General features: G+C 41.3%; 1 protein-coding gene across 4 annotated transcripts in view; it reads right to left on the reverse strand.

The window, feature by feature from the left end:
* Positions 1–1,271: 1,271 nt before the first annotated feature.
* Positions 1,272–24,853, reverse strand: part of NTRK3 (neurotrophic receptor tyrosine kinase 3) — a gene marked incomplete at both ends in the record, with an annotated part of 373,663 nt that continues 350,081 nt past the window's right edge. For 3 of the 4 annotated variants that reach the window (XM_082857937.1, XM_082857936.1, XM_082857934.1), the window contains 2 exons: positions 1,272–1,457; positions 4,470–4,628. In XM_082857937.1, the coding sequence (XP_082714063.1) occupies positions 1,272–1,457; positions 4,470–4,628 (345 nt within the window). Of the gene's footprint in view, positions 1,458–4,469; positions 4,629–8,246; positions 8,289–24,853 lie in introns of all 4 variants that reach the window. The other variant, XM_082857935.1, reaches the window with a different exon arrangement.

Here is a 24,853-nt window from a genome sequence, read left to right on the forward strand (position 1 = left end):
ACCTGGGCCCCTTTCTCGGCAGTGGGGTTTACCTGGGACTTCCTAGAGGCCCAGGAAGTGGGAGCTAGAATCTAGAGAAGGTGGGTTGAGAAATAGACGACCCAGAGGGGCAGACCTTATATGACCTGCAAAGAATGAAGTCTCCTGCCATTGGAACCCTGCTGTGCCCACAGGTGCAGACAACACGGGGGATGTCTGACACCCCCCTTAACTCCCCAATAGCCTGAATGTCGGAGGTGCGGCCAAGGAGACTTTCCAATGATGGAAAGACAGGAGGCAGTGCGTTGCAGGGTTCAGATTTCAGCTTTTAATTCTGTGGTTCTTTAAATCCAGAAAGTCCAGTTCTTGAAGTCCAGAGGAGAGATGACACAACTCTTTCAAATTTAGGAAGGAACTTGAGCATAGTTTACAACAAGATGGATGTAGTCCACTGTCGCCATGGTTTTGTGTTTTGCTGTCGTTGTTGTTTTGTTTAGTGTTTACCTGTAGGCGCCATTGCTGACTCCCCAAAGCATCAGGACTATACTTTCTAGAAAAGACAAATTAGAAAATTGTCTTGAGGGGGAGGAAAGGAGGAAGGCATGGAGCAGATGGTCAGGGGATGTGTGAGGCGTCCCAGAGGCCCCTGGTTTGGTGTTCTTTCCTTGCTGAGCCTGTCGATGAGGTCTGCCCATGCACATATGCAGAGCTTGGAGCTAACACACCTGTGCAGATGATCACCTGTGCAGCAGTGACTGGCACTCCACCCCAGCTCTTCCAGTCCCAACGTGAAGATTGTCTCTGTGCATCGTCAAAGTCTTCTGCTCCCAGAAGTCGGAGCTGAAGAAGCACGGGCCACAGCCTGCGTCTAAGGGAAGTTTCAATTGCATTCATAATACTTAAGATTTTCTGAGTTGTTGTTACAGTCTTATGGTTTGTGTATCAGCAGCTTCTCTGTGCATTAGAGAAGAGGTTATCTCTCTGTAGATATAGATAGATAGATAGTTAGATATACAAATATATATATATTATATATATATATATATATATATATATATATATATATATATATATATATATATATATAATATATATATATGCCAAACTGCCTTACAGGGTTTTTATTCTTTCTTTTTTTTTCAGTGTTGTATGTGTAGCAGGCACTTGAGTTTATATGAAGATGTTTGCTTCAGTCAAGGATGGAAGAAAAGAGTCTGTGCAGTGGAAAAGAAGGGGTGTGAGGCCGGGAGAGAAGAGGCAACAGAATATGAATTCACGACCACTGGCCACCACTAGCCAAGGATGTCCAAGTAGATGGGGGTGGCTTTCCCCAGAGCGTGGAGGATTTTGTAGATCTCCTTGATGTTCAGCCGCTGCTGCGGTTCCCTCTGCCAGCACCCCAGCATGACATCGTACACCTCTTTGGGGCAGACTCGGGGCCTCTCCAAAACACGACCTTGGGTGATGCACTCAATGACCTGAAAAAGGGAGGAGAACAGGGAAGTTATCACCAAAGCTCAGCCTTGGCCCTGTGGCTCAGGCGCAGCAGAAGGCAATGACTTCACTGATGAGTTTCAGTGCAGAGGCGGGGTACCCTCCTGAGGCTGGGCTGGAGACCAGAGTTGCTCGCCTGTCCTGTGCAGGGGTTCCAAGGGCCATGATCCAGCACTAGCTGGTCCAGCCCACTGCTGCCCTCTATTCTCCATCTCTTAGGCCAGGCCTCCAACTCCCACAGACACCCTTCCTTTCACTTCTCTCTTCCTCTCTAGTCCTGAATCTTATCTAGATGACTGAGCTGCATTCATTTCCCACTTGGCAGTGGGGATTGGCAAATGACCTGTCCCACCCCCTCTTAGGAGCCTGCATGATTTTGAAACCCCCTTGGAGGAGCTCTGCCCCTCCATGGCTCCCACTTCCTGTCAAGCTCCCCTCCCAGGCACAGCCTCGGTGCACATGTGATGCTTACCTCTAAGCCATTACACAGGTCCCTTCCTCAGTGAGGCTCATCCTCCCTTGCTCTTTGCACTAAACCATGTATTCTGTTTCTTGAAAAGTCCTTAACACTAGGACTAACCACCTGATTCACCACTGCCCAGCTGGGTGTCCGGAGAAAGTCAATTAACCTCATAGGATCTCAGCATCCTCACCTGTAAGATGGGGATCAAATGTCTCCCTTGACCACCTCCTAAGACTGCTGTAAGGACCAAATGAGGCCAGGGAAAGGGATTGTATGAGCCACTGTACCAAACGGGAGGCCATAGGGAGGAGTAGGAAGAAAGCAAATAACGTACCCCTGGACCATCCCCAGCTGGCCCCTCAGGACCACGCCTGTAATTTGCAGTTCAATTCCAATTCCCCAAAAAGATTTCTTTGCTGACATTGTGAATTTTCAAGATTCTACCTTACAGTTCTCAGGTTATTTTAACTTCTGCCTAACTCTCCCACTGTAACCTTGGGCAACTTATGTACCCCAAACCACAGTTTCCTCATTTTGAAGACAGACCGTGATGATAAAATCACACAGAATTTTCTCTAGTAGAGTATGTGAAAAATGTTATTTCCCTCTCTTTGCCCCCATTAATCTGTATATAGTTTTTATCTCCCTAGGCTGCCCCCAACAGCGCCTTGTCTGGAGTGTGGGCTCATGTCACTCTGACTCTGAGAAGCCTTGTCAAACAATCACTGTGTTAGCACTTTCCTGGTCCTGGTCACCCCAGAGTCTGCAAAGGCCCACTAGGCTCTGTTCTTTGCCAGCCTGAAAGGTCTCCAGCTGTTCCTGTCCCGTTTTTATTTGAACCCTGTCTCCACCTTCCATTACCTTCACCTCCATGAAAAGGGGTCCAGTTCAAACTGCAGTAGCCACTGCCTAGTGCTAAGATTAAAAGCACTGAAGGGTGGTGTCTCCTCCAATGCGGGGCTCTCCAGCTTGTCAATTTCAATAGAGCAACTCATTATCAGTGACTGTCAGGACTTCACTGCTGGTGTTGGTAGAGTGGAAGCGGTGGCTGGGGGTAGGAAGCCCATCTTCAAGGCCAGTGCCTTACCAAGCAGTGTCAGAGACGACAACAAGAGCCCCGTTAGCTACTCTAAGCCAGTTTAGGTAACCAGGACAGATCATCTGCTGAGACCAATAGAACCCTCAGCCCAGATTCCCCTCTTTACTAGGGCAACCAAACTACATAGGGGCTGTGATCAGGGTACCTTGTGTGCCCGAGTGCATGCAAATGTGCCAACACGTGTACACGAGCATGTGTATATATGCATGCATGTGTGTGTATGTGTGTGTATGTTTACCACTACCCCCTACCCAGGAAAACAATAATTTTTTAAAGCATCATAACAAATGAGTTCTGATATACACACTTACATTTTTTTTAAAGGTCGTCAAAATATTTTGTCCTATTTTGGGAAATGTGGTCAGGATCCATTCAGTTTGCAAATGATGAGACGTTACAAATATAATGAAATGCCTTCTTTTCAGTCTTTGACATTTACTTAATTAAACGGTCAGGGTATAGGAAAGCAAAAATGAACATAGCTTCCAAGAAGAGAGACACTTTCTGGAATATTCAGATAGGATTCTAATATTAAAAGGTCCTCATGTTCATGTTTTCCCGGAAAACAGAAGACCATAAACTGCAATCTTTTATAGGTCTGCTGGGTTGGGAGACCAAGCCCTTTACTGCCTACAGACTGGACTGAGTTCCCTGGGAGGACACAATGGCACTGAGAAGCATCTTGCTTTGGACCACGGCCCAAGCCTTCTCCAGGCTGATGCTTTCACCTCTGGCCAGTCCATTCCAGAACCCCAAGCAGCGCCCCTTCCTTTGTCCTAAATTTCAACAAGTGTTTGTGTGAAAAGTACTGAGTTAGTATAGGCTAATGTGCTTAGGAAAATGCCTGGCACTAAATGTTAGCTATTATTAAATTTGATGACTAGCATTTTTTATTAATATTGTAAATCAAAAGTATAAAATACATAATGTGTATATTATTACATTTACTGTTATGATTCATCTTATTCCTGGAAGTCCACACACAGCTCTGTCAGTAACATGAAATTTGCTTTGCCAGTTCACCTTCCTGCACATCTCTGGGCCTGGTCTACCTAAAGCCTTTGGGCACCCAGATGACTTGGGCATAGTAGGTATTTCCACAAGATGGCACAATTGAAAAACTCATAGTTGTTTTTTGTTTTCACTTTCTGTCTTAGTGAAACATTTGTGATTTTTAAGTGTAGCAGAGCAAACAGAACCGTGACTTGCATCTCAATTTCAACATCTAATTTCATGCTCTCTTGACAATCACAGCACATTTCCTACAGCTATAATTTTTTTTCTACCAAGAAGGTCTCTCCTTCTGCTTCTGCTAGCATTTGCTCTGCTGGCTCCAAACCCCACCTAATATTTTACACACTCTAAGTGCTGGCCTGAGATGTCTCTTATCAGCCTTCCTCCAAGTCAAGCTTCCCATCTGTCCCCTTTCTGTACCTCTGTGTTTGAGAGCTGGAACCATGGCTGTTTTCCATAGGTGAAGATCTCCCAGAGAATCACCCCAAAGCTCCACACATCGCTTTCCGTAGTGAACTTCCGGTACATGATGCTTTCAGGGGGCATCCAACGAATGGGGAGCATGGTGTGTCCTCCCACCTAAAAGGGGTCGAGACAGAAGCACACACAGTGACCAGATTGCCAGAATCAGTCACATCAGTCTGCACTCTTCATAGGCAAATGCCCTCTTGATGCATCTTAATCTAAGATAACCAAACGTGATGCAACTTTTGTGACGGGGCGTGGGGGGCCAGTGGAGATAAGCCTACGATACTGCAGGCAGCTAAAGTAGCAATTAGAGATAACACCTAAGGGAAGGTATGTTCCTTGGCATGGAATATAAAGAAAGATTACAAGATGATTTGAAGTGGGAGAGAAGATTTCAGAATCTGGTACTACAATCTAATCTAACCTTGAGAGGGAGTCCAGAGGGAAGTCACAGAATCACTGAGCAAGGCTACCAAGTATCAGAGTATTTGCAGATATTAGGTTAGACTCCTTGGCCAAGGAGGTTAAAGCACAGCATGGTCCATGTGCATCTAAGCTGTATTACTATGACTTTAGCTTTATCTGACAATCTTGAATTTCTCACTGCTACTTAGAACTCAGTGTTCTGAGTGAAGGGGATAGGGAAGTTCAAAAGTATGAAAGACCACATGCTAATGAGAAATCAGGTGGACCAGAAGAGAATTCACAACCGTTCTTATCAAGATCTCAAAGGCCAGTAAGGAAAGTGGTTTTTTTTAAATAGCCCGAGGAGGACATCAGCCACCTGTGGGTTTACAGATCTGACAGCCAAGGGCAAGAGGAAGTGACTGACATTCAGGGTACACTTTCCTGAGAAAAAACGTTAGGGAAATCCTCACTGCCCAGGAGGTTAGAGATATTATTAGCATAAGTGGAAGAAAATTCACAGCATGTTTTAGAACTCAGGAACTAACTGTATCATTCATAAATAGAGCATCAGAAATGGGAACTTCTGGCTAATACATGAAACGTGTTGGAAAACTGCTTTTGACTGATAGAAAAAGCTCTCTATAAATGTCCTGACGAACTATTGGTATTAATCAAAGTTCTCATTTTTATGATGGGCCAGTTGGAGGAATTATAATCATAAACACTTAAGAAAGAATGACTTGTTGGCGATGGGCAACCTTGTTTCTAAAAAAAAAAAAAAGAGATCATGTTTGCCTTATCCACTTGAAGTATTTTAGAAGATAAATGATAATATGGATTTGCAGAGGTTGTTTTCAACCTGGGATTTTATAATCAAGGTAGCTCTGTATCAAATGTAAAGACAAATGAAGATGTTTCTTTCAGACAAGCAGACTCAGAAAGTGTACCACTCATAGCCTTTGAGAAAAACAAAGAAGAAAAATTGAGGATGTACTCCAGAAAAACGGAAAAAGAATCTAAAATATACGATGACTTGGAATATAACAAAGAGTGCAAAGCAAATAAGCCACAAAAAACACAATTTAGATCTAAATAATGGTCACTAATGTGGTAGTAAAATGTAATATAATTACTAATAAATGATTTCTGTAAAATAGAGGCATAAAGTAAATAATAATAGTAATAATACAAATAGTACTATCACTGCTATTATTAACAATATTCTGGAATGAAACTTCCAAATAATTTCAACAATAAGTGCACAGACGAGTAGGTAGGGAAATAATCAAAAGCCTGATAAGGGCTCTGTCTTTTAGAAGGAAGGGCAAGGGAGCTTACAGAAAGTCATCAGTTGTTGATTATAACAGTTTAAATTTAAATGTGCTTGCTAAAATTTTAAAGTAGCTTCTAAAAGAATAGAAATAGTACATATAGCTTCCAAACCAGTTTCAGGAAAATAGAACTAAAAATCTCTAACCAATACCAAAAAGACTACAAAAGGGGGGAGGGATAATAGTGAATAGCACAAAATGAAAAAGAAGTTTAAATAATATCACTATAAACAATAAGAATTAATGGGTTATATATGACACCTCTTAAATAAGAGAAACATTTATGTTAAAAAATCAATATGCATGTTATCTAGAAAAGACATATTTAAAAGGAAATAACAGAAAGTACTGAAAATTTTGAAAGAATTTTGAAAATACTGAAACTTTTGAAAGAATACAAAAATATAACAAACAGTAAAAAAAATTGAATATACAATGTGTATAATATTCACTATACATAATAATATATGACAATATATAATTGAATATATAAGATATATTGAATAGATAATATTCAATATGTATAATATACATTGAAAATATAATTCATATATAGTATATTGAATATATGTCATATATTCAATATAGAACATATCAAAATTGAATGCATATATGAAAAAATTTCAGAAAGCCAAGAACTAAATGGATACAAAGTGGTCTATATTATATTTGAAGATGGTAAAATTCTCCATTATGAAAATTATGAACTCTTTTGCTCCAATTAAGATAGCAACAAAAATGTATAAAAAGTAAAACAGGTTATAAATAAAGGAAAACTAACAAAGCTACAATTACAATGGAAAATTAAAACACTTATTTTGCAAAATGATAGATCAAGAAGACAACAAAAATAAAGATACATTTAAAAAATAAAAATAATGAGTTTTAATTGATATATGTGAGTGATGCGTGTACATTTCAGCCTCCTGAAAAAGCTGCATATTAATTTCAATTATCTAAAAGGCATTTATAAAAACCAATCACATATTATCCTCACAGGAACTCTGAAATTCCAAGAGAAGAAACAAAGTAAACATAAGGTAAAAATAAAAGAAGAAAAGCCATTCTTTCAAAAGATGCCCAAAATTACCAACACCCTTTCCTGATTAAAAGCCCTAATTCATTAGTAATAAAAGGTAACTTCCTGTATTTAATATACTAAATATCATATTAGAAGGTATCTTCTATTACTGATTTTATGCAATACTTTTCAGGTGGCCCTAGTCACTACAATAAAGCAGGAATAAAAACAAGGTAAAAATATTGAAAAGGAGGAGTCAAAACACCATTGTTCACATATGATATGACAGTTCAAGACAATTAGCTAAAAAGCAATTAGAACCATTATATGGTTTAGTAAGCTACCCAGACATGAAATGAATATACAAAAATTAGACTATTCTCATGCACTAGTAAAATGACTTCAAAATTCAATAAACATGCTCGTACATTAGCAACAACAACAAAATGTTTAAGATTCCTAGGTATAGCTTTAGCAGAAAATATACAAGGTATATGTAAAGAAAAGTATTGAAAAACATAAAAGAAGATCTGAATACATGGAAAGATTGTCTTTTCCTTGGATAGGAAGACTCAATATCATGAACCTCTCATTCTTCCCTAAAATTAATCTAAAAATTCAACACAATCTAAATAAAACCCTCAATGGAATGATATATGGAAACTGACAATATGATACCAAAATTCATCGAGAGGAGTAAATATTTGATTAAAAAAACTAAGATATACTTGAGATAGAACAATAAGGGATATTAGCTGTATCAGATAGCATAACATATTATCAAACTACAGGAATGAACACACTGTGTTACTGGCATAGCAATAGACAATTTCACTGATCAATGGAACAAAATAGAGTCCAGAAGCAGACCCATGTATCAATACTGGAATTTAATATATGAAATGATAGGTTAGTAATCAGTGTTGGGACAATGAACTATTCATTTAAAAAGTACACTTAGATACCTACCTCACACCATATACAAAAATCATTTCCAGATGGATTAAAGAGCTAAACATAAAAAACAAAACAATAATCATATTAGAAGAAAACTTAGAAAAGTATTTGGATAACCTCAGGAGAGGAAGGCCTTCCTAAATAAGACACATGTTCAAGGAGCCATAAAGGACAGAATTCAGAGATACCACTGGTATAAAATTCAATACTTTTGCATGGCAAAATACAAAATAAGCATAGTTAAAAGACAAATGACAGAGAAAATATTTGCAATATATGTAACAAGGAATTAAAATCCATATATTATAAAATGCTTCCTTAAATTAGTTAAAAACAAGAAATCCAACAGAGAAATGAATCAAGGCTAAGAGTAGATGATTCACAAAACAGCTACAAATGGCCACAAACACATGAAGAAATGTCAAAACAATAAAAGACACATTTTTTTTAATATTATGTGGGGAAAATGAAGAGACTGGTATTATCCAGTGCATGAGAGGTCCTGAGGAAGAGTTATTCCTTGCTAAGACTGGGGTAGCCTTTTTTGAGGGCAGCCTGGCAGAATCTGTCCACACTAAAGATGTTAAGTGTCTTTTAATCCAGCAATTTCACTTCTAGAAGTCTTGGAAAAATACTTGCTCATGTAAGCAAAAATACTTCGTTGAAGATATTTTATTTCATTGTTTTTAAGGGCAGCAATTTGTTCATCATTAAATGTATATACAGCAGTTAAAAGGAATACAGTAGAGTTATGTAGAGTGATATGTCAATACGGCTAGGATATAGTAAATGAAAATGCAAAACATTAAAAATATATATTAGCATTCTCATTTATGTAAAAATGTGTATGCATAGGGCTTCCCTGGTGGCGCAGTGGTTGAGAGTCCGCCTGCCGATGCAGGGGACGTGGGTTCGTGCCCCGGTCCGGGACGATCCCACATGCCGCGAAGCGGCTGGGCCCGTGAGCCATGGCCGCTGAGCCTGCGCGTCCGGAGCCTGTGCTCCGCAACGGGAGAGACCACAACCATGAGAGGCCCGCGTACCGCAAAAAAAAAAAAAAATGTGTATGCATAAGCAAATATATTAAAAGGCAATAATGTATTATATAACTCTGTAAATGCGTAGAAAAGGTCCAGAAATATAGCCATTAAACCAGTGGTTTTCTCTAGAAAGGAGAGTGCGAACCGACCAAAGAGAAAATTCCATTTTTTTAACCATAGTATGTATTTCTATGCTGTTTGTAATTTTATCATAATCGTGTGCCACATCTGAAAATTTTAAACAATAAAAGAAAAAAATAAACATATGACTAAAGGAAAACCAGTGGACATAATTTATTTACATTCTAAATCAAAATATTACTTTTGAAGAAAAATTGGGTTTTTGATAGAATCTAGTGGAATGGTTTATTGTACCTGGTTTCTTGAATAAAAAGAAAAAGAGGTTAGGAATATGGGAACATTTTTCTTGATGAAAAATGGTAAATAACAGATTCCTCCAAATTGATGCTGGTTGTTTGCCTCATTTGATGATTTTATACACAATCCGAAAGAGCCATTCCAAATTGAAATTTTCAAGTTTACCGTAAGAGAAATTTGAATGTGCTGGTGTAAACTTTGATGAGCTCAAGCGTCTGGGCAGAAAATTGTCAGAAGGGTATTAATTGGCCACAGAGGTACCACTAAGAAGAACTTTACCAAGATTTTCTCTGGGCAGCACCACCAATGTGGGTGAAGTTTATATGACATTCCTCCAGAAGTGGACTAAAACATTTCAAGTGAACTGTGATATAACAATGAAAAGTAATACGTTGGAAGTCAGAAACTTGTATTCCGATGTGACTTATTTATTTTTTCTGGCGCTACATGGGCCTCTCACTGTTGTGGCCTCTCCCGTTGCGGAGCACAGGCTCCGGACGCGCAGGCTCAGCGGCCATGGCTCACGGACCCAGCCGCTCCGCGGCATGTGGGATCTTCCCGGACCGGGGCACGAACCCGTGTCCCCTGCATCGGCAGGCGGACTCTCAACCGCGGCGCCACCAGGGAAGCCCTGATGTGACTTGTGACAAGCTCTTAAGCTCTTTGAATTTCAGTTTCCTCATCTTCAACATAGGAGTCAAGCAACGGCCGTATCTAAAGTGAGATGATGTATATAAAAACCAACTGAGCATCACTAAATACAAAAAATAATACACGTAAAGTGCAATGACTGTGCCCTATGTGTAGTGAGCAGCAGAGCAAACCTGATTTCCTAGATTGTCCATATTTCCCATAGATCCACCTAGACTACACTGATTTTCCTTCAGAGCTACCTGCATTCTTGTGTCCTTCTCCCACATTGGAGAGATACAGTCTGGGAAAGGTAGTGGTCAAATCCTTCCCTGGTAAAAAAAAATACTGACAAATATCCCCATAGCGAAACCTAGCCAGGCAAGCAATGGGCTGAAATAATAATCTTAATAAAAATAGTCCTAATTAATGCACACTAAATATCAGCCACTGGATGCTTACACACACCCCACATTTAATCCTCTCTCTTGTCCTATGTGGTAGAATTCCCTAGTAGCCCCATTTCACAGATGAAGATAAGGTGATTTGCCTAGGCACTGCCTGAGAAATTCTTGCTAATGATCCAAGCTCTCAATGAGATACATTAAGGATCTGAAAGCTGAGCTTTAAAATAGGAAATATAGAGGAATAAGACGAAAATTCCAAGAAATGAGTCTAAAAATAAAATAACTTCTTGGAGAGCTTCGGATTACACTACCTTGAGTAATATCTTCCACCACCCCTGTTATTGTGGATTCGGGTGCTGTCAGCCTGATCTTCCTTTATAACTTCCCTTTTAGGGCTTCCCTGGTGGCGCAGTGGTTGAGAGTCCGCCTGCCGGTGCAGGGGACACGGGTTTGTGCCCTGGTCCAGGAGGATCCCACATGCTGCGGAGCGGCTAGGCCCGTGAGCCATGGCCGCTGAGCCTGCGTGTCCAGAGCCTGTGCTGCGCAACGGGAGAGGCCACAACAGTGAGAGGCCTGCGTACCAGAAAAAAAAAAAAAGTTCCCTTTTGCCTAACAATGTCAGCAGCCACTGATGATCATTGCCCAGATCCATTATTTCATTAGTGGCTTTAAAAGGGTGACATTCTAATTCTAGCATTCCCTCTGCATAGATTAGCTGGAAATCTTCTATGAATAAAAACTTTCCTTCACTAACTATTTGGTTACACTGATAACAGTTTATACTAGAAACTTTCCTTCACTATTTGGTTACACTGTTTTGTTTTAGTTTGGTTTTGAGAAGCATCATCAATTCTTTGTGTGTGCGCTTGTGTGTGTGTGTGTTAATATATTTGAAGTGTTTCCATCAATTATAATTGCTCTTTTTGATGTTCAACTGTTCAATCTTTGGCCAGTAGCAGCCTCTTCAAGTTGGCACCTCTCACCAAACCCCAGTGGTCTTTGATAACATCCTTGCTTTTGGACAAGAAAAAATATCCTAGGCTCATCTTGTCCATTTGCTGCCCTGGCCCTAGACTCTGTCATTTTTTCAAGGAACCCTGGATCCTTTTGGTGGACAACGGAATTTAGAGACCACACTATGGAAGCCAGGAATGCTCACTGCTGTTGGGTTGGTCAGTATTTCTGGGTCCTTATAATGGAAATAACTAGGAAAAACTTTTCTTTCAAAAGAAAATACTTCATGAGTTTATATTGCTTTTTCCAACTCAAATTTAGGATTACAGAGATTTACTTGACTTTGGTTTTATATCCATATTTTTTTTCTTATGCTGAAAATCTTGATTCTTACATTAGTAGTATTACTTATTTGCTTTATCCTAATATATATATTTCAAATTCAGTTCAAGTATCTTTACTAACAACATGATTGCTGAAAGCTGTCTACAGTCTTTGCAGTTCTTTTCATCTTTAAGACATACCTACCAGGGACATACCTAAAACATTGCTATGTTTTAAAGTCACGTGAAGTAATTCCTCTCTGAGTGACGAAGTCACCAACCTAATACACAGGTTAATCCATTTCATTTTGCTTTTGATTTTTAAGAATGGCTTTGCTTTTTCTTTCCCATTCGACATAATGTTTTACAAAGATGTAAAAACCGTTGCATGGTTTTAAAGTCAAACCAAAAAATCAAGGTACATGAAATCTAAGTCTAGTTCCATCTCTGTTCACTCTCCTCACCCTGATCTCCTCCCTCCAGAGGCAACCATTTTATGTTTGTTTTTAGTTTATTCTTTTATTGTTTGTAACATAAGCAAATATGGATTATATTCATTTTCCTCACTTTCATAAATGAAAGTAGGATACCATACCTGTTACATACTTTACTTCTTTTCCCCCACTGGGGTTCTCTCAGTCCTTTTATAGCTAGATAGCACTCCATGTGCATGATAACACCACAGTTTATCCAATCAATCCACTATTGATAGGACTGGGTTATTTCCATTCTTTTGTTATTGTTAACAGGGAAATGCTCTCTTTACGTATAGCTCAGGTGGTTCTCACTCCCCCTAAAGGGTAATTGCCTAAAATTTCCATGGAGTGTAACAGGCAGAGATAGACTGCAGTGCCCGCTGAAATGTTTTCAATAACATAACTTTGGAGATACATGAAGTCTTTCCAATGGGTACCCAGGCAAGGATAGTTTTGAAGGATTATGCAGATCCTCAAGTCTCCTATGGATTTTTTCTAACACTGAGAACTCGCTGTGGTCCAGCAATTTCCCTGCCCAATTGTGCATGCACACACACACACACACACACACATACACATGCCTGCCACTCTCAAAAGGGAAGACAAATCTCTCACTCATTCTAAATCTTAGGATAGAAAACCTACAGAAGACAAATGAATAAACTCTGTGAAATATTGGTATGGGTGTTGAAAATGAATGTCTCTAGTAACTGGGAAATAAATTCTTTTGCAAGTCTGGTGGTTTCCAATTCTTTTCAAACCACTGAAGGGGGACAGACTTCAAAGAATTATCAGCTGAGAGAAGATTAAAAAGAAATTTTGATAAGAGACCAATATGTGATTTTAGGCAAAAAACGAGATATGAGTTCAAAGAATTGTCACGTTACAGTAACAAAATTCTTTCCTTTCCCATCCGGTTTATTGTGAATAACGTTTCTCATTTCTTATATTTATAAAAATGAAAAAAACAGTAATAGAATTGATCCTGAACCTTAACCTAATTCCTTACCTTAGCAATAAATAATATTCATCAATGAATACAAACTAATCGAAAAATATAAGAGGTATTTCCAAAAATGTTGTACACCTTATCTTTCACATTCATCAAAAGTTGTGATATATATACATTATTTTGATCTACTGCCTATTTCTGTGTATTACTAATAATTGTAATGATAACTCAATCCAAATCTCTTAACATCTAGAAACTTATGATCATTGGGCATTAAAAATTATATTTAAATCTTTGTACATATTTCTGTCACACTAAATTATGATAGAATGGCCAATAAAAGCCTCTCATGCATAAAACGAGAATCCATAAGGATAAAATTTGGTAGGGAAACTGGAATGAAAATATAAATTCAAGAAGAAAAAGGAACCATGTAAACCTGAGTGTTTAAGTACTTGTTCATGTGTTTTATAGATGATAGGTCAAATTGCTCTGGTATTTAAAGTTCATTAGCATTAAAGGAGCGATGTATCTTTCTAAGGTCAATATTTACAACGCTGTGGAAATGACATACTTAAAAGTATGGTGACGATTTGAGATGGCAACTTAAAACATGCAAAGGGACATACATGGTTTTTCAAAATTATTTTAGGGGTATTAAAGTTTGAAGATGACAGGTATAGAGCCTGGGCATCTAGGGTGTAAAGTTTATCTTTCCCCAAGGCTGTATGTCACCCATCCTCAGGCCTGCAGCTATATCCTGGGAGAGGATGTGAAAAGAGGAAAGCAAAAACTACAGCCTCACCTCCAGCCTCAGGTGCTTGCCTGAAATCCTCCAGCCTCATTTCTTTCATTCAAGCCTTCAGCCCTCACTCCCAGCCTTGCCCTGAGGGCCAGGAGTACTTGGGATTGAAGGGTGGAAAAGCAGGATGGCTGCAGAGGCTGCCAGGTTCCTTTTCCTTCTGGGGGCAGGATGCCCTGGGGCAGAGTGTTCCTGGTGGGAGGCACACCTCCACCCTCCCCACAGCCATCCCTTCTCTTCCAAGCCTGCCTTTCCTGAACAAGGAAATTGTCTTGCTTATTTCCATAGAATGATGTCAACTTCCCTGCAGTCAGAGGGAACCCACTGCTGTGGGTTAAAGAGAAACTCAGCTGAGCTTGAGAAAGCTCTCAGGTCTCTGCATCTAATTACACAGAAAAGGAGGCAGCTTCTTCAAAGGACATATGGAAGCCCGCTTCTCTCCCAGAAGTTCAAAATGTCTATCTTCACATAATTCTGACAAGGTATAAAGGAGACAAAGTGACCCATATATTCCAGATAAAGAAATAAGGACCCAGCAAAGGTGAGCAAATACAGGGCATCATTGATACCAATGGAAGGATTCAAGCTTCCTCTGTCATCACTAATCTATATGGGCCATGTCAAAATCTGTTAAAGCAGATGAGAATGGCAGGTGCTTTCTGAAGAGTTATAGAAACTTTGCAATGTACATTAACGGCAAAATACCCTAATCAGGAGATTATCATAAAGATTGTCATTTATGGTGCCATTATTTTTTACTTATTCAATTTTAATCTCTCTTAATTGCATGTCTCAGCACATAGAAGAGTCTCCATACCCATTAAGGAAAATAAAAGGCTTAGCATACATGCTTTCTTCATCCCCCGGAAAGTCTCCTGGTTTCCCAAATGCCCCAGTAGCTTTGCCTCTTACACCCAGCTCTGCTCGTCTGAGCAGCTCGTCAGCCAGGCGGGGGGCAGTCACCTTGAACATGCCCAGGTAGGAGTCCCAGCCACTAAACACAGTCTTTAAAATCACTGCCACTCTTATTCCCGAGGGTCTGGGGTTTTCGAGGGCTGCATATCAGTATTAGCTACATCCAATACAGACACATACATCCATACATTGGGAAGGAGACTGCTTAGATGAACATATGTGCATGTCAATCACATGCATGTGAGTACAGTCATGGATACAAACAGGTCTGTCACTCATGCCCCGAACATATGAAGTTGGTGAAATCTCCCTCTGACACCTCTTGAAATAAATGACCTAAATGTAGGAGGAAAAGCCCAAAGGTTTTTTTTTGCTTTTTTTTTTTCATTTTAACCATTTTTTAAAATTGGAGTATAGTTAATTTACAATGTTGTGTTAGTTTCAGGTGTATAGCAAAATGATTCAGTTATATACACACACACACACACACACACACACACACATATATACACATACCTGTAGTTTTTCAGATTCTTTTCCATTATAGATTATTACAAGATATTGAATATAATTTCCTGTGCTATACAGTAGGTCCTTGTTTACCTATTTTGTATATTGTAGCGTGTACACAGTAATCCCAAACTCCTAATTTATCTACCCGTTCCCTGCTAATCCCTTCGGTAACCATAAGTTTGTTTTGTGTGTCTGTGAGTCTGTTTCTGTTTTGTAAATAGGTCCATTTGTATCATTTTTTTCAGATTCCACATAGACGTGATATCATATGATATTTGTCTTTCTCTGACTTACTTCACTTAATATGATAATCTCCAGGTGCATCTATGTTGCTGCAAATGGCATTATTTCATTCTTTTTCATGGCTGAGTAATAGTCCAGTGTGTGTGTGTGTGTGTGTGTGTGTGTGTGTGTGTATATGTATCAAAGTCCTTGCATCCTGTCTCCAAGATAGTAAAAATAAATGACTTCACTCTAAACCAGTTAGTTAGCTTTGCTGACGGCCTCAAAACTCGCCAGAATGGCAGAGCCCTCCTTCCTGGAATTAACCCTTCTCACTGCCCGCCCCACTCCAACTGCTGGGCTCTCCTAATAGCTCCATCCCCACATATATGGGAGGCCCTCGGAGTCTTTGAAATGGCAGCCTGCCCTCAGGGAACTCTCTCAGTTCTAACTTCTCTCTCCTCCTCCTCTTTCCTTCTCCCCTCACTTTCTCCAGTGTGGTCTTCTGAGTTGAGGATGCTGTATTTTCAATAAGCTTTTCACCTCCCTGCCCAGCTCTAAAATTTGATCATTCACTAGGCATGCTTCTTTGGTGTCTGAACCTATACTCTTTCCCTCCAGATGCCATCTGGATTCCTAGTGCATCTTTAGGGGACCAGTCTGCGCTGCAACTGCACACTGTCCAGCCCCTCAAATCCAAGTTCTTTAGAATCCAAGGTCTGAAAGGAGAGATTCAACACTAAAGCTATAGCTCATGAGCACACAGGGCTGGGAAGGGCCTTGGAAATTACCTAATCCCCCTAAGGGCATGGAAACCTTGGCTGGAAGAGAGGCAGTGACTTGTCCAAGGTCACTAAGGAAAGTTAAATGAAATGGAACTGAAGTTCCAAAGAGTCTTGTTCTCAGTGTGAACCTTTTAGTGGAGAAGGGCATACATACATAAAGGTGTACAAATCAAAAACACACAGATTGAATCTTATGAAGTTTAAATTTTGGATCTATAGTCTCCTTTCCTCACTGATGTGTACGGACTTTGGGTCACCTGGCAGAACGCTGAGTTTCCTCCTGTTGTAATGGTGTGTGCCTTCAGGATATATTAGCTTGAGTATTTGCTTGGTTTAGATCTACAATCTATGTGTGTGTGCATTCATAAATATGTGTCTGTCTGTGGCTTCATACCAGTTGCAGAGATTTCACGGATGAAACCTTTACACAAAAGACTGAGATTTTCTATAGTGACATCAGACTTCTGACTTAATAAGGCAAAATTGTTTTGGCTTCTTTTTGTCTCTCTTCCTCTTCCCAATCAAGTAGGGCAAATTATTATGTAACTTCTTATAGACACAAACTGAAGATCACGGCCCCAGGTCTAATGGGTGCTTGGGACTCTTTGGAGGGAAAGTGCAGAGGAAACTCACAAAGACACTATTATACCACTGCTCCCTCAAAGCAGGGCTTTATGATGGCTTAAGCAAGAAATGTCCGTTTAAGAGAACTTTGGTGGAATGGATGTTTCAGGCTGAGCCTCTAGCTCCAGGATTAGGAAAAACCACTGGAGTTTTCCAAAAATACAAGGAGTTTTAAGAGCCAAGTTGTTCAGCAGTGTGAGCCTAGAGGATAAAGAGGCCCATTGTGATTCTGCCCAACTCTCTTTACCTAGAGCTGCATCTGCCGGGAGCAAGTTCTCAGATGGAAGCCCCAGGACACATACCTTTTATAACTTCCCCTTTTGTTTTCCTCTTTCTAAATCCTGTCTAAATGCTGGCACTCATTCTGAGAGCTCATTGTCCTTTACTGCCCCAAACAATGTATATTTTTATAGAGCCTACATTGCAAGTTCAAAGATGTGGGCTGAAAAATGACTTGGCTCTGGTTTTCTTTTCCAAATGCCCAGCCGTGGAGCCTCCTGGCTGCACTCATATCTTCTCACGGAAGCAAACTTGAGGGATGTTGTTAAAAGGGCCCAACTTGCTGAACAAAGCTGGAGATATCAGCTCAGCTCAGATCCACGGATCACACTGGATCCAGACTGATCCATTCAGACCCCAAGTGCTTGCTAAACATCAATGGGTAAAGGAAGGCAGGAGGATAAAGCCTCTTTGTGATCAATCTAGATTTTTAATTTACCCTGTACAGCTCAGGCACTGATAGGTTTTGGTTTAGATTCAGATTTATTTAGCAAAAATAAGATAATCCCTTTCAAGCAAGAATGGCTTTGCTAAATATTTAGATGCCTCCCCAAATCTGAAAAATATAACAACTGCTATTGAAAATGTGTGTGTAGGATGAAGAAACAGAAGATCCAACAGAGCAAAAAGGATAATTTATAACTTGGCCAATACCCTTTACTAGCTAAGCAACCCTAGGGGATGTATTTGACTTCTGAAGACTCAGCTTTCTAGGGTATAAAATGGGGACAATAATGCAGCTACACAGAACATGTACAGACACTAAATGAGATACTAAATAGAACAGAGACATGGTGGGGTTTCAATACACATGCTCATGCATGTGACTTTGGATCAAAATCTTTCTTGAAAGATGCTACTTTCTCAATGTCTATGTTTAATGAATGAATAGCACCTCTCAATTTTTCCAGGGACTTGGACATTCTGCTCAGTGACCCTTACAACAAAGAGACACCATTCTTGATTTATGGATAAGGAAACCAGCTCAAGAATGGAATGTCAGCAAGTCCATGGTGGATGGAGGCCAAGCTAAAAGTCAATCCACTGCCACACTCCAAATCTCTCTCATTAGGGGTTTTGTGGGTTCAAGACAATTCGACCTACAAACACTGGGAACACAGTCAATCCACTGCCACACTCCAAATCTCTCTCATTAGGGGTTTTGTGGGTTCAAGACAATTCGACCTACAAACACTGGGAACGGCTAAAAGAAGCTTCCAGGAGCAGTGTGGCCACCAGACCCGGATCCTTGGGATATTTGGCTGTTTACCAAAGCAGGGTTTAGACACTTAGGAAGTGCACCTAATGTGAATCTCAGGGAAGACAAGACCGGGCCAGTTAGTGGCTGCACAGCCTATGAGAGAGGCCTCAGGGGAAAAAAGGAAGAACAAGATAATTTGAATTTTAAAAAGCAAAGGCTAAGATGGGATCTTTTTCCTCCAAAAGCAAACCGAATTATAATTGTCTCCTCCAGCCATCTTCTCAGAGACATTAATAACAATAGCAATACTACTTCCTATTGAATGAATATCCCACCAGCCTTAAGACGACAGCATTGAATTTTTAATCACGATTCTAGTTTTATGATATCATCTTATAAGCCTGGGCTTTCCATCCAGGAGCAGGGGTGACCAGACAGCAGATGTGCACCAATGGCTCCATGAGAGAAAGAGCTTTTCTAATAATCACTGGAATAGCCTCCCTTGAAAGCCAATGAGGCCTTATCTGCAAATAAGCTCAGGCTGAGTCCCCACCTCTTAAGCTTTGAATGAGACGCTAGACTATGTGGCCTTCTTAACTGAAGGCTTTTTTCCCCTCTAATTTCAAGATTCCAACAGCCTGGCACACTTGACCCGTCATTTATAATGTCTGTTATGCAGACCCAGTGCCTGGGTTGTGGGAACACCTTCTTGCCCTTCCATTGCGAGGGTCCCAAATCAGCTGTCCCAGAAACAGACAGCTTAAAACAGCCTCTGTTTGGTGCCATTGATCTTTATCTCAGACAGAATGTGTGAGGACTAATTAGAGAATGTTTATAAAGCCTAGCCAGTAGCACGAGACTACCGTTGAAAGCACTGATGTATAGTATTATCTCCTACAATGACAGGGATTTCTGTGCTGGTCTGACACCTGCCATCATGAGGGGCTGCTTCTGAACTGTCTCTAAAAGAGGTTTGGCCAGCTGCGGTCTTCCCATTTCCCTCACTGTGAGAACCCTCGGGTCATGATGCATGTGGCTCACACATCTCTCATCTCTCTGGGCCAGAGGTTGGAAAAGGCAGGTTGCTGTTTCTGGGTCAGTGGAAGGTAAGACCTAAAGCCTCTAACAATCTTTGCACCCTGCACGCTCTACTCAATGCTGTTGAAAAAGCATAAAATCTCCCATTAAAAAAGCTGCTGGGTGCAGAAACTGGTCCCCAGAATGGGAACAGAAGGTGGCCCACCCTTAAGCAGATCGCACAGCAAAGGCAGTATAACACCATGATACAGCGTTAGACACAAGGCTGCAAATTCATAGCCATGTCACCTCCAGAAATCATTTAACCTCTCTGAGCCTCGGTTTCTCCATATGTTAAACATCAACTGGTATTTACTTCCTAAAATGACCATGAGGATTAAATAAAATAATCCATGTAAAGCATTTGGCACAGTATCCAGCACATGGCAAGTGTCAACACAACTGTCCCCATTAGCACTATGGGTGTGCTAGTAGCATTGCTATCTTAGCACATATTTGCAAGAAGCGTACTCCACATCGAGGATTTAGATAACATAGGGGGATAGGTTTTGAACTTCTGTGGTGCAGGTAGACGGGGGTATTTGGTGATGGTAAAGATTGAGGCCGGATTAGGAACTAAATCTCAGGTGTCCTTGGGTATGGCTCGTTCAGTGTTGGGCTTCCCAGAAAGAGAAGTCTGTTTTGGTTTTGTGCTGCCATAAGAAGCAAACAAACCCTTGCCTCCTTTCTCCCCGCTCCCTCCACTTGCCCTGTGCTCTTAATGAAGCATTTGCCATCCCTCAGTTACAGTGCTTAGTGCAGGTAGAACACATCAGCCAGGAAGGCACGGCTGTAGCTAGAGGTAAAAGCTGCTACTTCTAAACTTCTCCAAATTAATCATTCTAACCTGAGGGAGACTTGGGCCTTTGGGCCCACCTTTTTGTTTTATTAACTGCCAACAAAAAATGCCAGAAGTGGCTGGGGAAGAAGCACAAAATGGGGGACAGGGAACACTTTGCATATTTTAATTACTTCAGTAAACAATACATATCACAGCAGAAGCCTACCATCAATGGCTACATCCCAGGCAAAGGGAATTTGGAAGAGCATCGTGGGACCTGACATAAAAAACATGCACCTCCTCCGTAGGCTAGAGGCTGCCTTATCTAGCTTCCCTGAGCTGGAGTTAAACTTGCAATCCCTCCACAGACTAGTTGCTGGAGCAGCTCCAACTAGGGCAAGAAGGTGAACAATACACAACTTTTCACACTCAAACCTTTCTGGAGAATTGAATGCTCCTCTTCACCCAACAGAAAGAGGGATTCTTCTCGGAGTCATGAAACAAGACCCTTCAATTCTAAAGGCAGGACACTTGGTGCCTGACAGGACAGAGCTCACAGATCACTGGCTGGATCTCTGGCAGGACCACAAACACGAACCAGTGGATAACATTCTCCATCCTCATGTAAAGGTGGGGATTCAACTTAGAAAAAATAACAGGATTAAGTTCTCAGGGAAGCCTGCGGTTAGGTGATAGCGGCTGAATCACTCTTCGAACTGCCAAGTGATTAATCAACTTGTTAATACCACTACTATTTTTATGCATCACAGGTTCTTAGTTAGCCCTTCCCCTACGAAATTCCAGGAAAGAGTATAAGTTAACCTAGCCACCCCCCTTCCAGTGATGGGTGGCCTCCAGCACCTTGGGAGGAAGGCAGCAGGAAGGAAGATCTGACACCAAGGGAAGCCGTGGAACCCAGTGGAAAGAACACTGGATTGAGACTCAGGTCAACTGAGTTCTTACCCTAGTTCCACCAGGGTGTCGCCCTGCGGCTTTGGCACCCTGTGCTTCCTTTTGGTCTTGATGTTCACATCTGCAATAAGGAAAGAATTGGACCAGAGGATTGCTACGCTTCTTCTCCATGTGAAATCGGCATGAGATTGTCCAAAGCAAAATTTTCTTATCTTCATCAATATACCAGGAGCACTGAACAAAAGCTCATCTCAAGGTCCTTCCCAACAACAGCAGCCTCAGCAGCCTGGCTTTCCAGAGTTTGTGTGTGTGTGTGTGTGTGTGTGTGTGTTCCAAGAAAGACAAGAAGAGCAATGGGCCAGAACTTGGGAGCTCCAGGGCCCTGCCTTAGGTTTACATCACACCACCTGGCTCATCCCTGGGCCCCTGGGTCCTCATTTATAAAATTGGTAGGGTGAGCAAAGAGAAGTGGGCTAGTTGACTTTTAGGTCATCTAGTTCCAAAACACGGTGATTCGGTGAAGCAAAGACTAGATGACCTCTGGATGCCCCTCCCAGCCCTGGGAGACGGTTAGAGTTCTGAGACCCACTAGTTCCACACAGCCCACTACTCTACAACTGGATCCCAGGGTGCCTTTTTGCAGTGAAGGGTGTGAGCCAAGGGTAATCTCAGATGAAAGGGCTGGAGGAGCTTTCCCTCCACACAGCATCTGGCATCCCAAGCTATCATCTGAGGCCTGCAGCTGTGGGCTGCCCCTTCTCCCTTTATAAACAAGCCCTACCTCTTGGCTTCTCCCTCAAGGTCAAAAGGAGGGGGAAGACTGCTCCGAGGATGAACCCAGGAGAAAGTCTTAAATGCTAAGCCAGTAATCACAGTTGGATGGTTTTTTTCAAAGGCATTCCTACTCTATTGTACACATTCATGTTTCCAAAAGCGTAGAAGGAGGATAAGGGCAAGTGGGCTTCTTGTCTCTAATGAAACTGGGATGAAACATCTTACTCAGGGTCACTTAGTGAGTCCCCAGGAGGTAGAGCGAGGCTAAGTCTGGGGTAGGCAATCCTCAAGCATAGTGCCCTCATCTTAATTTATTTAAACCTCTGGTCTCCACTGCAACAGAGGTAGAAAGAGATTCTTTCATTATTTCAAGGTTGGGGCAGAGGTGGAAGGCTTGTCCCAGTGAACAGGGATACAGAACAAAAACTTACTGAGTGTTTATACTGGGCCAGGATCTATGATAAATAAGACAAAATGCACAGCTTCATCCACTCCTCTCAATATGCCTTGGCTCTGGAAATTATTATTATCAAAAGCATTGCATGAAGGAAGGAAGGGAAGGAAAGGGAGGAAGAGGTTAAGCAACTTATGTGAGTTCAAAAGGCTGAAGAGTGAAAGATCCAGGCCTCACACCTAAATTATTCTGATTCCAAAACCAATGTTCTTTTGCACCCCCAAGTCAGAGGTCTTATGCATTTTCAAGTTGAAGGGAGACTCACTTGTAAAAAAAGTTTTCAAGCCTATAAATTGATGGGCTGGAGGTGGCAGATTTGGGGAAGTATGATAGAAATCCCAGAATTTGATTTCTGTAAAAACACCCATAAAAGCTAAAGAGGATTTTCATTCAGAAACATCTAAATCTGCAGATTCAATGAAGGAAGATGGAAGCCAACATCGGCCCAGAGAATGCTCATAAAAATGACACTGGAAAACGTCATTTGTTCCTCCTCGTAGACGGACTGGAAAAAGCAGTCAGTCATGGGCTTTGCTTCCTTGGTCTTTGCTTTGCAGATTTTCTCTGCGTGATGCCTGGCCTGACTCCTGTAGAAGTGAGGCTGATTATTTCAGCTGGGCTCCCCATGGCAAAGACTCCCTGATGAAGACAAGTCTTTGTTAGTGATCAACTAGGTCCCAGATAATCTGTTCAGCTCCTGCAGCATGTATCATCATAATTTTCAAAATTCATTAGCCTTGATTGTTTGGAAATCTATTTCCCATTAATGTCTCTTTCTCTAAGATCATCGTTTCAGGCAGAGACAGAGGAAGGCACAGAGAGATGGAGGGATGATGGGCAGGTTGAGTAGAGAGGAGAAGGAAGGAGGGAGAGAGCTAGCAACACATGTCAAGCCTGGTGACTTATTTGGGTCTTAGAATTAAGCCACTGCAGAAATAAGTTCTAAACCTGGATTTGGTGATTACTGGGACAATACACTGCCTTTTTGCTTAAGATAGATTAAGTTTTTTGTCACTTGTAGCCAAAAGAATCTTGATCTAACAGTCGAAAATTCAACTCTCAAGTTCATCTTTATTTCTAGGAATAAAATGTCGATTTCTAGAAATGAACCTAAGAAGAAAGACTCAGAGAGATGCCAGAGGCCCAGATAGAAACCAGCTTGCCCAGCTAGGATGGAATTGCAATATACCTTCTCTCACCCCGAGTGCACTTTTCTTCTTTCCTGTTCTGCGTGCTGGTACCCACATGCCAGGATCTCACCAGCCACCAAGCATCACACACATGTGGCTCTGAGACCAGCACCTGAACTGAAAGCTTTCCTTGTATGGAAACCAGTGCGATTGGCTGCAGGTCGCATCAGACATCTAGTTTCCATTAGGGTTAGCCACAAATGCCAGCATGGGAGGAGGTGGCAGAAATCAGAGGAACTAGCTAATGCTCAAGAGAGGTAGGGACCAGCCCAGCAGACCCAGGCAAAAGAGATAGCGGAACTTATGTTATTTCCACCAGCATCTCCAGACAGGAGGTCTTGTCACAATCCTTCCAGACATATGGATTTCTCATAAGTCATCTGTCCCCAGAGAATTGTGGAAGCAAATGGACTTGACCAACTTTGAAGATAAGATCCAGAACAAGGAGTATAGAATCCCATCAGAAATGCTAGGGCACCTTTGCTAATGAGCGGCATTATGGCACAACCAGACGGTTCCCTTCTTTTCTCTGTCATCTTCCCTCTGGCTCCCCAGAGCCCTTTCACGTGAAGCCCTGGGCCCCACCCCATACCAGGCAACTCTCAGCATGCTCTTCTGGGGGTTTGCTCTGATCTGAGACATCTATTTTCAGATCATCAGAGAGCAATGCCAAGAGAACCAGGAGTTCAAAGATTAATTACCATTGAATGGGCAGAGCTCCTATCTCTGGATAAATCTCCAGGTGAGAACCCAAAGGATTGACCCTGGGAACACACAACCAATTTCCCTGAACTTAAGGACATGAGACGCCACATAATTAAGAGGCACCTCCCACAGGACAATGTATTAGGCTCCCTCCCAAAAGGCCAGTCTTCACTCTCTTACGTTGCAAGACTTGGAATAGCAACAAAAAGGTGAAAAATCACATCC

This window comes from Leucopleurus acutus (genome assembly GCF_964270905.1).
Source record: "Leucopleurus acutus genome assembly, chromosome: 1".
In the NCBI taxonomy this organism is placed as follows: domain Eukaryota; kingdom Metazoa; phylum Chordata; class Mammalia; order Artiodactyla; family Delphinidae; genus Leucopleurus; species Leucopleurus acutus.